General features: G+C 33.9%; 1 protein-coding gene across 6 annotated transcripts in view; it reads right to left on the bottom strand.

Moving 5' to 3' along the window:
- Positions 1–326: 326 nt before the first annotated feature.
- LOC118266174 (optineurin) overlaps positions 327–13,738 on the bottom strand; it is a 29,214-nt gene continuing 15,802 nt past the window's right edge. For 3 of the 6 annotated variants that reach the window (XM_050694694.1, XM_050694692.1, XM_050694693.1), the window contains exons 6-14: positions 13,338–13,442; positions 12,752–12,880; positions 11,302–11,403; positions 10,360–10,502; positions 9,720–9,869; positions 8,896–9,132; positions 8,010–8,121; positions 7,280–7,426; positions 6,630–6,828 (exon numbers count right to left, since the gene is read on the bottom strand). In XM_050694694.1, the coding sequence (XP_050550651.1) occupies positions 6,676–6,828; positions 7,280–7,426; positions 8,010–8,121; positions 8,896–9,132; positions 9,720–9,869; positions 10,360–10,502; positions 11,302–11,403; positions 12,752–12,880; positions 13,338–13,442 (1,278 nt within the window). In that variant the 3' untranslated portion in view covers positions 6,630–6,675. Of the gene's footprint in view, positions 4,884–6,628; positions 6,829–7,279; positions 7,427–8,009; positions 8,122–8,895; positions 9,133–9,719; positions 9,870–10,359; positions 10,503–11,301; positions 11,404–12,751; positions 12,881–13,337; positions 13,443–13,738 lie in introns of those variants that run through there. The other 3 variants (XM_050694695.1, XM_050694696.1, XM_050694691.1) reach the window with 3 other exon arrangements.

The following is a 13,738-nucleotide window of genomic DNA, read 5'->3' on the forward strand; positions in this document are numbered from 1 at the left end:
TTCTTTTTACCCTTTATATTACCCAGGTATACTTATAACAGTGACTTAATGCAATGAACTCTACAACACACATAATACGACACATATCACCACGAACAACAATGGTAATACAAAAAAATATCAATATTCTTCAAACAATGGTGAAAACACTACAATCAATTTTGAACTCTACAACACACATAATACGACACATATTACCACGAACAACAATACTAGAAAATATCAATAGGTCTTCCCACAATGGTGAAAACACTACAATCAATTTTAAACTCTGCAACACACATAATAGGAAACACATTACCATAACAAAAAAAAAAACACAAAAATCTCCTAAATGAATATATTTAAAGTTTAAATCTTTGACATAAGATATGATATCGTTATTCATAGGATCACAGTACTGTAAGTATATCTACACATGTTCGTTCAATTCCTTATATTACAGACAATTACATATAATGACTTAACATTTACAGTTTATTTATTTATTTATTACAAGTGGCAACTTTAGCACGCAAGAGTTTTAAAAATGGTCATGTGTGAATAATATTAAACTTGAGTGGGCGAACGTTCCGTTCAATTCCCGGATCGAGCATATTTTATAGCTCACGAAGCAAACAGACTAACCATCTTACTCAGAGTCATTTAGAAAACGAACAAAATCGTTACTAAATGATAGTTCAAGACTTAAACTATTCTTTAACTAACCATCAAAATTCTGTGATTTCGGCAGTAACTGCCGTACTCAGAGACGTTTAATGATTACAAAAACTATTCCGTAGTAACGATTTTGTTCCGAAAACAATGGCTAAGGTGGCTTATGTGACTACTAAATAACTCTGAATTCGGCAGTAATAGTATTAATGCAATATTATTCATACATAATCCCATTTACATATAAATATTAACTATTAAAGGTATATTATTTGTATAAAAACTAAAGAATTCATTAGTACTATGAAAAAAACCAGAACAGAAGGAGAAAACACAATAATTAACTATTAAATTATTATGAAAACATATAAAACATTAGATATCATGAAAGTCAACTTTACAATAACACATCGCAAACTCTTGATTAGGTATTATAAACCTTATAGTATAAGCTATGCTATTGTGTCAAATTTGTATTAGGTGTTAGTTCTCCTAATATAAAATAAATAAATATTGAACGCAATAGAAGTCAAAATAATTTATCATATTCATAAAATATCAGAATTTTCAAATTAATAAACGCAATACATAATTAAAGGTAACGAAAAAAAATCAATAAAATTGAAACTAAATATATTTTATTTAATGAGCAGGCGGCCAAAACGATTCACTTCAAAGTACTAGAACTAAAAATTTAGAATTTCCTAAATAAATACATTACAGTCTCATTTTCAATCACACATTCAGAATTAAATTTTAAACTTATAAGCTATCCAAAGACCTTTTAACCTGACGATCTTACGTATCAATCGCTACTGGGTAATATCTATCAATTTAATCGCTTTAATTCAATGCTATTTGAACTACGACCTATCTAAATCAAGTTCCTAAACCCACCTTCAGGTAATTTAATTAAACCGTTACCAATATGAAAAACGAAATACAGAACGGTTGGTTAGTATGTCTTTCTAGAGACAAGGCCCACAAAAATTTGCTAGCGAGCCACCAACGGGTCGCGACCCATAAAAAAGATAACTGATAGAAACCCTGCTTTAGTCACGAATTTTACGTGCCTAAGGGCTAAACCGAGACCAGGCTTTAGTAGGGCACGATTAAAAATAACTGGCATAATTGCAGACTCCATCAAAAAGTTTTTAAGTCCCAAATGCCAAACAGAAGCTGAAACTGAACCACTTTTGTATTAAGACTTTTCAACGGGTAATATATATCTGTAAACTGAAGAAAATTGCTACATAAACGGCACAATATCAAAATATTAGAACTAAAACTTCCGTGGTATTATTTACCCAGTAGCGAGGAACGTCAGGTTAAGTGGCAATAGAGGAATCATATACTTCAATGAATTTCCACGCCCTTTATATTTCATAGCCTATTCTGTTACAGAGGGCTATTGCCTACCTTGACAGGCTACGGGCAGGCATTTTGAAATTACCCTAATAAAAGTACTACATAATGGACTGTCTAATCCTACATTTACTTGGACCAAAATTATACAATAAGTAGTTTATATAAAAATAAAGATGGCATATTTGATTATATTTGATTTTATCCTACATGTTTTTTTTATTCATATACATAGTTACTATTATATGAATCAATATTAAAATTAAATGATATTATATTATTAAATAATGGCGTCTTTATCTTTTGTTTAAAAGCAAAAGAGACAGAATTCATTTTCTATTCTTTATCACAAAATTTTGTTTAAATTTTTCATTAAAGTTTCCTTAAAGATTTTAATAATAATTAAGATGTCAAAACGATTTTTTGAACTACATGTCATTCGTTCGTCTTTCATAATGCTTTCTACCACAAAGTTAAATAAGCAATAGTCAAACTTACAACCTTTGGGGCCGCGGTTGCATAGAGTGGGGATTTTAAGAATGGGATGGGCCTTAACAGGTCTGAGGATATGCCGTTGCACCGTGGGGGCTCTGGAGCAGGTCTACTAAGAGAACTCGGTGCCCCTTCCAGGTGTAGTGAGGTAAAAATTGTTCAGTCCCTAGTCTTTTAGGCGACTTTGAAGGTTACCCCCTCCCCCCAACAAGGCATTGATTGAAAGAAAGAAGAAGTAAAGGAAACGGTTCTCTCTTTCTTTCTTTCTGATTGACTGACGAGGCTTTGATGGTTAAAAATTGGACTAGCAAATACTATACATAAATACAGACAAAGTAACAAAATAAGTTTATAGTGTATTTATAAACAAAACCTTTTCATAGTTTCATTGAATGGAAGACTTAATTTTGTGCAGTTTATATTAGAGAGAGAAATTGTAAAAAGATCTTCAATTTAACAAATAAATTGAGACATACTACAACTCTTTGTGCTTATTCAAGCAATTATAACTTCTATTTCATAAGCCGTAAGGTGTTATATGCAATAGTACTAAAGGGTACTACTGAAATTTAAATAAACAGCCTTATTATTAGCGCAATAGAGGTTAAAATTAATTGAATAATTTGTTTGGCGTGGTCATATAATCTTAGTATTTTCTATTAAAATAAAAACAAATCTTATTTTACTTTAGTGCCTCTGAGATAAGGTTCAAATTACATTGCTTCGTTGTTACTGTGAATTATTTTAAATATTTGTTTATCTTTAATTATTTCTCCTTGTAGCATATAGCGTTGTTTCACTTTTGTACCTAATATTGTCGGAAAATATATGAAATAGAATGCATTGTATGTTTCTACATATGAAATTTTACATATTAAAATATACATTTATAACAATATTATATCAATTTATGAAGTATGGAAATGTTTTGTACAAAACTATTTTATTAAAATATCCCATTGTGTATGTAGTACATTCAATTTAAACGTTTACCTATCCATACTTATTACGAAAATAGTAGATGAAATTTGACCTATCAAAACATTTTACTACATAGAACAAAAACACGCTCTCATTGGCCAATTTAAATAATGACAGTTAAATCAACCAATCACAGAACATAACGTTGGCTATTTTTTACAATGAATAATAAATGATAATAGATAAATAAATAATTACAATTTCATAAGTCATTAAATTGTAGATAAAATTAAGATACATTGAAAATTAGAATATTAAAGAAAATAAAAAATATAGCATTGAAATTAAAATAATCAGGTTATGTTATATGACATTATTTATATAACACTTTAATAATATATTACAGTAAGAAATAGCCACAGGCTTTACAACATTATAATTATAATTACATTTATAACAGGGTAAAACGTTCAGTTGTCGATTGTTTTTAATATAAATGTTATTTAGAAATCAAATAATGATACGAATTATAGATTGGTAGTTAAGATTTATCATGAAATAATTTATTTACTAAATAAAAAAATATAGAGAAGAAACGAGAGCAGAAATTCTATGCATTCATATATTTTAGATACTTCATTTTCATTTATTAAGATAGTTGATAAATAACATTAATATTTAGGAACTACATTTTGACATTTAGTAAAAAGTAATAAATTTTGGCATCACTAGTCATTAACGACCAGTCTCAACATTACAGATATCGATACATTTGGCTAATAGAAACAAATTTGACACAATTTCCATTCAGTAAGTTTCTTTTACGGAATAGGACGCCTTACGAGCAGACAGATCACCTGATAATAAGCAATCGAATCCGATTAAGGACACTCGTAAAACCAGATAAGTTACAAGTGCGTTGTCAGCCTTTTGAGGGTATGCAGATTGGGAATTGGGAATTGACGGATTTACGAACAAAGCTCATCCCCCTAACGCCTCTCCAGGATGGGGGATTCGGAAATTGGTGATAGGGAAGGGGGGTTAGGGGATTGAGAAGTTAGGGGGATATTGTGATTGGCGATGTAAGAATTTTGTTTCTAAAGCCATAACATATCGATACTGAACGTGACAAACGGCCAATTGCAATAACCTATCTATCTATAGATTTGCCTACTAGAGATAGAATTTTGACACATTTTGTATGGAGCTTATGTCAAAATTCTATCTCTAGTAGGTAAATCTACAGATAAATAGGTTATTGGAATTGACCGTAAGGGGGCTAGTCGTAGATCGACAACTTTACGCGTACCCTAGAGTCAAAACTCAAGACTAGTCTAGTAAATAAAACCATAATACTAACATTAAAAGTCGTCGAGGCAGAAATCGAAGTGGTCCTCCATAACTTTGTACTGGTCACACGAGAATCTCATACATTTTGGACATGTGAACACCTGGAAATAGAAATACAATAAATGAGTAATGTATTATAATGTTTGTTAGATCTACAATCCATGCGTTTTATTTAAGAGAAATGTTGTTCAACGATAATCTTGGTTTTATTGTTGATTAATTTTAGTTCAATAATATTCTTAGGGCCGGTTAGACTATATTTTTACCCGAAACGAGAGCGAGTTCGGCGTTCTGATTGGCCGCCTCGAATAAACCAATCAATCAGAGCGCCGAACGCGCTCTCGTTTCGATTACTTTAAACGTAAAGCAAACTCGTACTAAGGGTATTTGTTGCTGTTAATTTAGCTAACATAATATTGTCAGCTCAAAGGACCGAATTACTAGAGCAAATCCTGTAAAAATAATCAGATAAAAAAGTATTATTTTCTTAAACCAAGAGTATAATCGGATAATATTTCGAAAAAAGGAATTAATGTACACTCCATGCACAAAACGGTTAATGTTATTATAATTACTATTTCAAAAATAACTTTAAAATAAAAACAAAATCACATCTAAGTTTAGTAACAATCATTCATATTCACTTCTACACACGAAATACAACATAAATATGTTATAAAATCGATTATTTTAACATAACATCACGCTGGGATAGGCAGAGGTGTTTGTTATTAAACTGTTAATAAATAGGAAGTGAGTTTGTTGGCTGAAACGCACACGACACTTAAAAACACATTTCTCACCTATATACTGTAAAAAACCTATAGTATAATTATCATTATAACTATAAATTAAAATATCGCAAAGTAAAAGATTTTTTGTATATTTCTTTACCTATTACAAAAACTGTTTGACAATAAAAATAAATGCAATGTTAGTTTTACATAAATTACTTCTGAACTCATTTAATTATTCATTATTTCTATCTACCTAGATATTTATTTATCTGCTGATTAACCTTAAGTTACAAAAAAACGTATAAATCTGATTTATTATAATAATGGAATCAATTTGCATAGCAGGACAATAAATATTTAACAATAAGAAGACAAAAAAAACTGTTAAATCTATCAGTAAATTAGAGCAATACACAATAATATGTACGTTTCAATAAATTAAATTGTACTATTATAACGAATTAGATTGTACTATTTTAACGAATTAGATTGTACTCCTTTTAACGAATTAATAAATTAAACTGTACTATTTTTAACAATTAAAAATTAATTAATTTAATGATTGAAAAATGCATATACTTAAATGCTTTAGAAAATCGGATGTACCACAAATTACTACGACAATTTAAGTTAATTCGGAGACTAGAGAGACATGTCAATATTAGGCTTATAGTCATATAAGCCTAATATTATTATCAAATTGTGCTAGATCTTAAACAGTAAATAAAATAGAACATGAAATAGTAATTACTGTTTCATGGGTTCTTCTTCTATAATGTGTAATAAAGAAAGTGTAATAGATACGCTACCACAAAATCACATCTTTAAATAATTCTAATTAGAAATGTTTTATGCACACAAAAGAACTGATTCGAAACTCGACGACACAGACACGAGTCCGTGGGGAAATACCAAGTTTTTATTAAAAAAAAGAACTCGCAAAAATGTCCTACTTCCTGCTGCTTATGTTTTTTAATTTTTCATGCGACTGAACTGTATATGTATGTATTTATCTCAGACTATATTATAGCCTATACCTATGGATTAACACGTGGCTTAATAAGCTTCTTTTTGCCTTAGTGCAGCGGGCAAAACCATTAGCAGAAGGTACATATCGTAAGGATGCGACTTAGTGGTAGCGTCTCCTAATCTACAATCATGGTAGACAATGTTCCACGTGTTGTTGTAACAAGATCAAAGTTTTGAAGGGCTGGTCGCACACTGGACAGTCGAAGCGGAGCGGTGGCGGCGTACTCTCCTTCGTAGCGCCCTCCTCCGGCGTATCTGATAACTTCTTCTTTTTGCGAACCTTTTTGTAGGATGTCACGTTTAGAAGTGGAAGTAGGACAATTTATATTATGTAGTTTTTTTATTTATTTTGTATGTATCGTTGTGCAACACCACACCAGGAGAAATAACGACCAAACGGTCGAAAGATCCTTTCCAAAGGGATTTACACAACGTACTTCATGTTCGTATCTTCAAAAAATGATCTTCATGCAATTTTGTGTATTTGATTTTATGTTGTATTGTTTTGTATTACCACCAAAACAGTGACATTATAATTAGGACTGTCTTAATTTTAACACTCAAAATAACGTTAAAACTTCATACGAATTTCTCTGCAGATAGGAAACATATACTGCTTTTTTGATCTACAAATCCAAGGAATCTAGATACATCTGTATTTAATAAAAACTTTATACCAAGACATAACAAGTTTATAAAAAAAAACTAAATACATATACAAGTATACTGACCATGTTCCCGGTAGTGGCAGGCTGCGCAGGCGCCGGTCGCGTGGGCGTAGTGCGCACTGTAGACGTGGAGCCCCGGCTCGTACTGCTGCGGGAACTACTCGTCGCTGACCGGTATACTGACGGGTTGATCTTGCGGACTTCCTCCAACTAGATAGAAAATGCATGTGTAATAATAAGTACAACGAACGACGGACGAACTCGACATCTATGACGAGGAATGGCCGCAAAAAGGTTTAAACAGTGAGGAATGGAAGGAGGGTAGGGAGGCCTTTGACTTGTAGTGGGATGATCATAGCTGAAATCTAATCTAAATCTAATAATAAGTACAAACTAGATTGATGTTCACGAAAAGGGTATTCTTTGAATAAGGAAAATCTTCCTACGGCCACCCCCGCCTTGAGTGAGACGAGAGAGTGCGTAAAACAAAATCTCACGCGCACGTGCTTTCGCGTCAACAGCTGTTAGCGGCGAGACGCCCGCGCCCGCGTTATAGGAAGACTAGTAGATATTTTTGAATTTTACGCGCGCGCACTAATGAAGTTTCGTTGTTTGTTATTGTAATAAAAATAAATCTAAAGAGTATACAAAAAAAGTTACTTTGGGAAAGTTGTTTGTAATCATGAGTACGATCACGTGTTTAAATATCGTTCACTAATTACCAGTCACTCCCGTATATGTTAGGTATTATAAAACAGTAACAGTTTGTAATTATTTCCGTATCAATATATACCTGTTGCGTGAGCTCCTGATTCCGTTTCTGTAACGTCCTGACGTCTGTCTGTAGATTCTCTTTCTCACTCGCCATCTTCTGACGTGACTCTCTCTCCGCTTCAAAATCACTCCTGAACAAAAATATAGCGTTCAACTTCTTATTTTCAAAATTAAAGTATGATTTTAGAACGATAATTTCCAAATTACAATATAAGAAATGACGCCGATTTATGACATTCGTTGGATTTTTTGGCGTTGATAAGTCTGATTTTGGCCACCATCCCGCTTTGCCAGAACGGCGAAGCAAAGATCTTCACTTAGATGTAACGTCGACCCATTAAAGGTAAAAAAAAGATAGTACTTAGTCACTATGACCCTGAAAAGACCCAGTTGTATATCTCAGGAAAAATAGAAGCCGGCAGATTGTTTCATTACCTGCACGGATCAGGAACTTGGATTTAAATCGGTTATATATTAATTTTGGTCATAGATATATCGAACTAGCTGCTTCCGCGCGGTTTCACCCACTCTGCTCGGTTCCTATTGATCGTAGCGTGATGTTTTATAGCCTATAACCTTCCTCGATAAATGCGCTATCCAAAACAAAAATAATTATTCAAATCGGACCAGTAGTTCCGGAGATAGGCGCGTTCAAACAAACAAACAAATTCTTCAGCTTTATAATATACTAGCTACTTTCGCGCGATTTCACCCGCTCTGTTCGGCTCTTATTGATCATAGCGTGATGTTTTGTAGCTTATAGCATTCCTCAATAAATGCGCTATCCAACACCAAAAGAATTATTTAATTCGGACCAGTAGTTTCAGATATTAGCGCGTTCAAACTAACAAACAAACTCTTCAGCTTTATAATATTAGTATAGATAAAAATAATAAAATACGTACTTATACAAATCCATCTGAGCCTTAAGCAGCTCAGTATCATCCTGTTGCCCCCGGAGCCTGGCGAGCTCTGCTTGCAGCGCGGCGAGCTCCTGCCCGCGAGCTACGAGCGCGGCCGTCAGCGCCTCCACGTTGGGCGCCCGCTCCACGCGCGGCATAGGGGACACCGCCTTCTTCAGCACCTCGCTGTACTCCTTGAATATACCCTCGAATATTGACAGCGTGCCTCGCACTTGACCGCTGAAAATAATGTCAATGAGATATTAATTTAAAAGGAGGGTAGGGAGGCCTTTGCCCTGCAGTGGAACGATCATGGCTGAAATCTAAATCTTTAATACGAGTACTTGCTTTGACGTTCAAAAGTGCCTTCCCGGTCTATTTGAAATAAATAATTTTGACTTTAACTTTGAAATGTCTTTGATTTAGTATATGGATTTTTTTAAATGTCATAACTCGTTTTTATTCACCCAAGAAGTATGTAGAGGTGTATTAATTCCATGTTACACCAATTCTTGGGCAGTTATGAACAAGTCCACCGCGACAGGGTGCAAGCTCATTGCCATACCCCGAACTCCATTATGGCCAAAGTGCTGTGTGATTTTTGTAAACCAAACATATTTGTCTGATCCTGGGATCGAATCCAACGCTTTACACGACCGCCATAGTTTCAACTACTGGACCAACAATAAAGTCTATATAAATAATTGTATCGAGCCAAAAGCTATCTCATTAAAAGATTAGACTACTAAATTACTTTTCCTAATCCTATTCCTATGTACACCTACATTCTAAGCAAATAAATATATATGATTATTATTATTACTTACATATTATTAAGCGCAGTGCTGTGTTGTTTCTCCATCTGCTGCTTAATCTCAGTGAGGCCGGCCTTGAACTGCTCTGCCGTCACCCTCTCCAGCTTGTAGTCGTGAAGGCTCGATATCAAGCCGAGGGTCTGGACTAGACTGTCTGACATACTGCAAACAGAAATATTACTTTCAGTGACGTTAAGAACAGAGTAGATTATTTGCCACCATCCTTACTATTGCCCTGGGTGTTATAAAAGCCAAATACATCCTAAACAATATTTTGAATTATTTCGTTAACCTTTCTTTCATTACCTGCTAATGACTATCGACAAATCCCTTCTTTGTTGTTACACACAACACTAGCAGTGGGAGCGAGAGTTCCGTTATTCCCAAAAGTGAGTGAGTGAGAGATCTGACAAAAATGACTTATGATATGACTGAGTTCGTACGTTTGTTATGGGCGAACTACAATGATAGTGGACTCTCGAAGGGCTTTTAAAGAGAATTCTGTTGTTCTGAATTTTTCATACTATAAAAAAAATATTACGCTCGACCAAAAAAAATACTAAGCTTATAAACAAAAGCAAATTAGGTAAAAATATTCCGCGGTTATCAAAACATACATTATATAAAAGAATATACAAGTATCGGTACTCACCCATGCGTCAGCGCATTCAGTAACTCGGCTAAATGTTTGAGCGTCTTGTCGTAAAGCTTCACGTTCGACATCAGACTCGCGAACTCCGACGACGACGAGTTCTCAGATTCTGAACTGATCGAGAATCGAACCGGTTGGAACACCTGTAAACAACAGATAAGCATTTTATGGTCAAGCTTTTTATTTCTTGGCAGATGGATAGAGGTATACATTAAAAAAATACACGGTTTACTCACGTATTATTAATGGAGAAAAGCTCTACTAGTTTCGAGTGACTCTTCATCATGAGCAGTGTGTGCGGACCCGACGTTGTGACTCAAAACTAGTAGAGCTTTTTCCATTCATTTATGTGATTAAACCGTAATCTTTAGTTAATTTAGTATGTATCACGATAGTTATTATAAAAATAGAGATGAACAAGCTATATCTATATATTAATACGTGATGCAAAAACATTGGATCGCTATTTACGAAAATTGCGCGGACGTAGGAGCATAAAATTTGGTACACTTATAGTTTATGTGTAGGAGAAGTGCAGGACGCTAATATTTTTCAAAAATAATGCTTATAAAGTACATTAAATCAATAAATAAAACATTACACACACATGCATAGTATCTGATCGTATTTGACAAAACGTCAAAATCGATAGATATTGCGATGATATTGACGTCTCATATGAATAGAGTTTTATAAAAGAGTTTGTTTGAGTTTGAGTTAAATAAAAATTATCCTTGAACGTATGTTAAGTGGTATTGTAAATTAAATCGTATATGGTTGAATTTCAACCACTAGGCGACCACTAGTTATAATAAATGTAACAATAAAAATCAGCTGTCATTTTATATACCTAAGTTAAAAACCTCCTAAACGGCGGAACAGGAACAGATAAAACTCTAAATTCTACTTCTATCAAGTATAAAGATAAAAAACATGACTTACAGTAGTAGCGGCCTCCTTGAGCCTGATGTGTAGATCCTGTATCTGGTCTTTGTATATCCTGATGGCTTCGGAGACACCTGACTTGAGCTTCGTAAACTCCAGCTGAAAGGGAAAAGATTGAAGATTTTTTAATTATTATGAGACATAGCCATGGTATATTAAAATGACTGTAAAGGATACTGACTTAAAAGTATATTTTATTTAAAAAAGTATATTTATTTAACGTATATTAAAAGTATAATTATTTTACCTTAAAAGTATATTTTAATATATTTTACCTTACTCACTCATAAACTTACGATTATGAGCTCCGTTAAGGTTTGAAACTAGTCGAGCTTTCTCGAAAAGTAACTAAATAAACCGCATATTTTAGTTAATTTAGGGCTCAAATCATCATCACATGTATTGAGTAGATACAGATTTGACTGTAAAGGATACTTATGGAAAACTTTTTAAAATAAGTAATGGAAATGCTTAACCCTTTAACCACCGCAGTTGCAACTATAAAATATTAAGTTGCTTATATACAACTGCGGCGGTTAAAGGGTCAATATAAAATAATGAAGTCGATGTAAAAATGATAATAATTTCCCCGTGTTTCAGCACGTGATATTTGTTTTTCCAAAGTTTATTCAGTTTTATTATACTTGTATTATAACTTTCTCATAATAATGAGTTTATTCAGTTGTTTCACTTACATAAGCAAACTTGTGCTATACCAAACTATTAAAAATGCTACCTACTCTTACAGTAAAATGCTAACGAAAAACAGTTGGGCAGAAAGCCCGCCAGACACGATCACCTCACCTGGTCGGAGGATCCTCCTTTTCTTAAGGAACTTTACTCTCTGTTCCCTAAACTACAGACATGTATTATTCTTTCATTTTTATGAGTTTGTGCCTCCGGTAACCTCACTCACATGGTTGCACACAACGTTTTGATTCACGCCGGTATTCTGTGAGGCCGTGGTATCACTCCGGTCGAGCCAACCCATTCAAGCCAAAACATGGCTTTTCTACGTATCACGTGAATAACAAGCAAACCCCGGAAACTCCGTTTCGCCACCAGATGGGCTTTTCTCTTGGTTTTTTTCTGATTTTTATTTTTGCTATAAATCTTACGGAGCCCGAGACCTTTCCAGCGAATACAAAACTGTGGAAATCGCGTTCTGGAGTTATAGCGTCAGGAAGGAAAACCCGACTTATTTTAATATCTATACTTATATATCTATACTAATCTATACTAATATTATAAAGCTGAAGAGTTTGTTTGTTTGTTTGTTTGTTTGCGCTAATCTCCGGAACTACTGGTCCGATTTGAAAAAATCTTTTTGTGTTGGATAGTGCATTTATCGAGGAAGGCTATAGGCTATTAAACATCATGGTATGACCAATAGGAGCTGAGCAGAGCGGGTGAAACCGCGCGGAAGTAGCTAGTTATAGATAATTACCTTAACAGTTTCGAGTTCCAATATCTTGAGCTGTGCAGTCTTGAGTTCAGCCTGTAGCGTGGTGACCTTGCCTTCGAGCTGGTGCATCAGCTGGTCACGTTTGGCCACCTCCTCTGATGATATACTGGCCTGGAATGGACATATTTTATGTTAATATATAACTTGCAATATAAAACTATGACTGGGATAAAAAGAAAGTGCTATATGTATATGATACTGCACAGTTCGCTCAGTGGAATGATTCGTGGGTTCGGTTCGCGCTCCATTTATTTAACTGTGTAATCCACAAATTATTGTAAAGAAGTACAGCTAATTATAATAATTTAATACACGATACTTAGCAAATTGTCCTCTTGACTAGACAGTAATAACTCCTAGTGACTGAGTAATGAGTAGGACTCGTTTCGATCTAGTGAAATATAAAACAAACTCGTACTAAGCCCTCTGATTGGTTGGTTCATTCAAACAAACTCGTAGTAAGGGCACAGATGCCTTATCATCATCATTATATTATTACGACGCCAGCCATTTAGAAATGAACTGTATTCATTCTATAATAAAGTCTAATATCCTAAAAAATACTTACATAAGTATTAGTGGCAGACTGCAACTGTGCTTGTAGATCTTGTATCATATAATTGAGTTCGTTGACCTCTGTTGCGTGGTCCGTATCCTTAGTCGATAGAAGAAGCTGAAAATTAACATTGTACTTGTCAATTTTAGTGTGGAACCACGATAAGTGATTAGAATAGTACTAAAATGATTAAAAATAGATAGATACATTAGTAAACAATCCCTAAAACGGATTTAAGCAAAGAAAAATAATCGAGTTTTACGTTTACAAAAACCCGACTACAACTTCCTCTTTTTGAAATGGGTTAATATACTAAAACCTGCTCCTAAGTGTAACAAACAATTTTCTGAAAACCGGCATCAAAATCGGTTCGGCCAATCGTGAGATAATCGCGCACAAAGTTACATGTACAC

This window comes from Spodoptera frugiperda, chromosome 7 (genome assembly GCF_023101765.2).
Source record: "Spodoptera frugiperda isolate SF20-4 chromosome 7, AGI-APGP_CSIRO_Sfru_2.0, whole genome shotgun sequence".
Lineage (NCBI taxonomy): Eukaryota > Metazoa > Arthropoda > Insecta > Lepidoptera > Noctuidae > Spodoptera > Spodoptera frugiperda.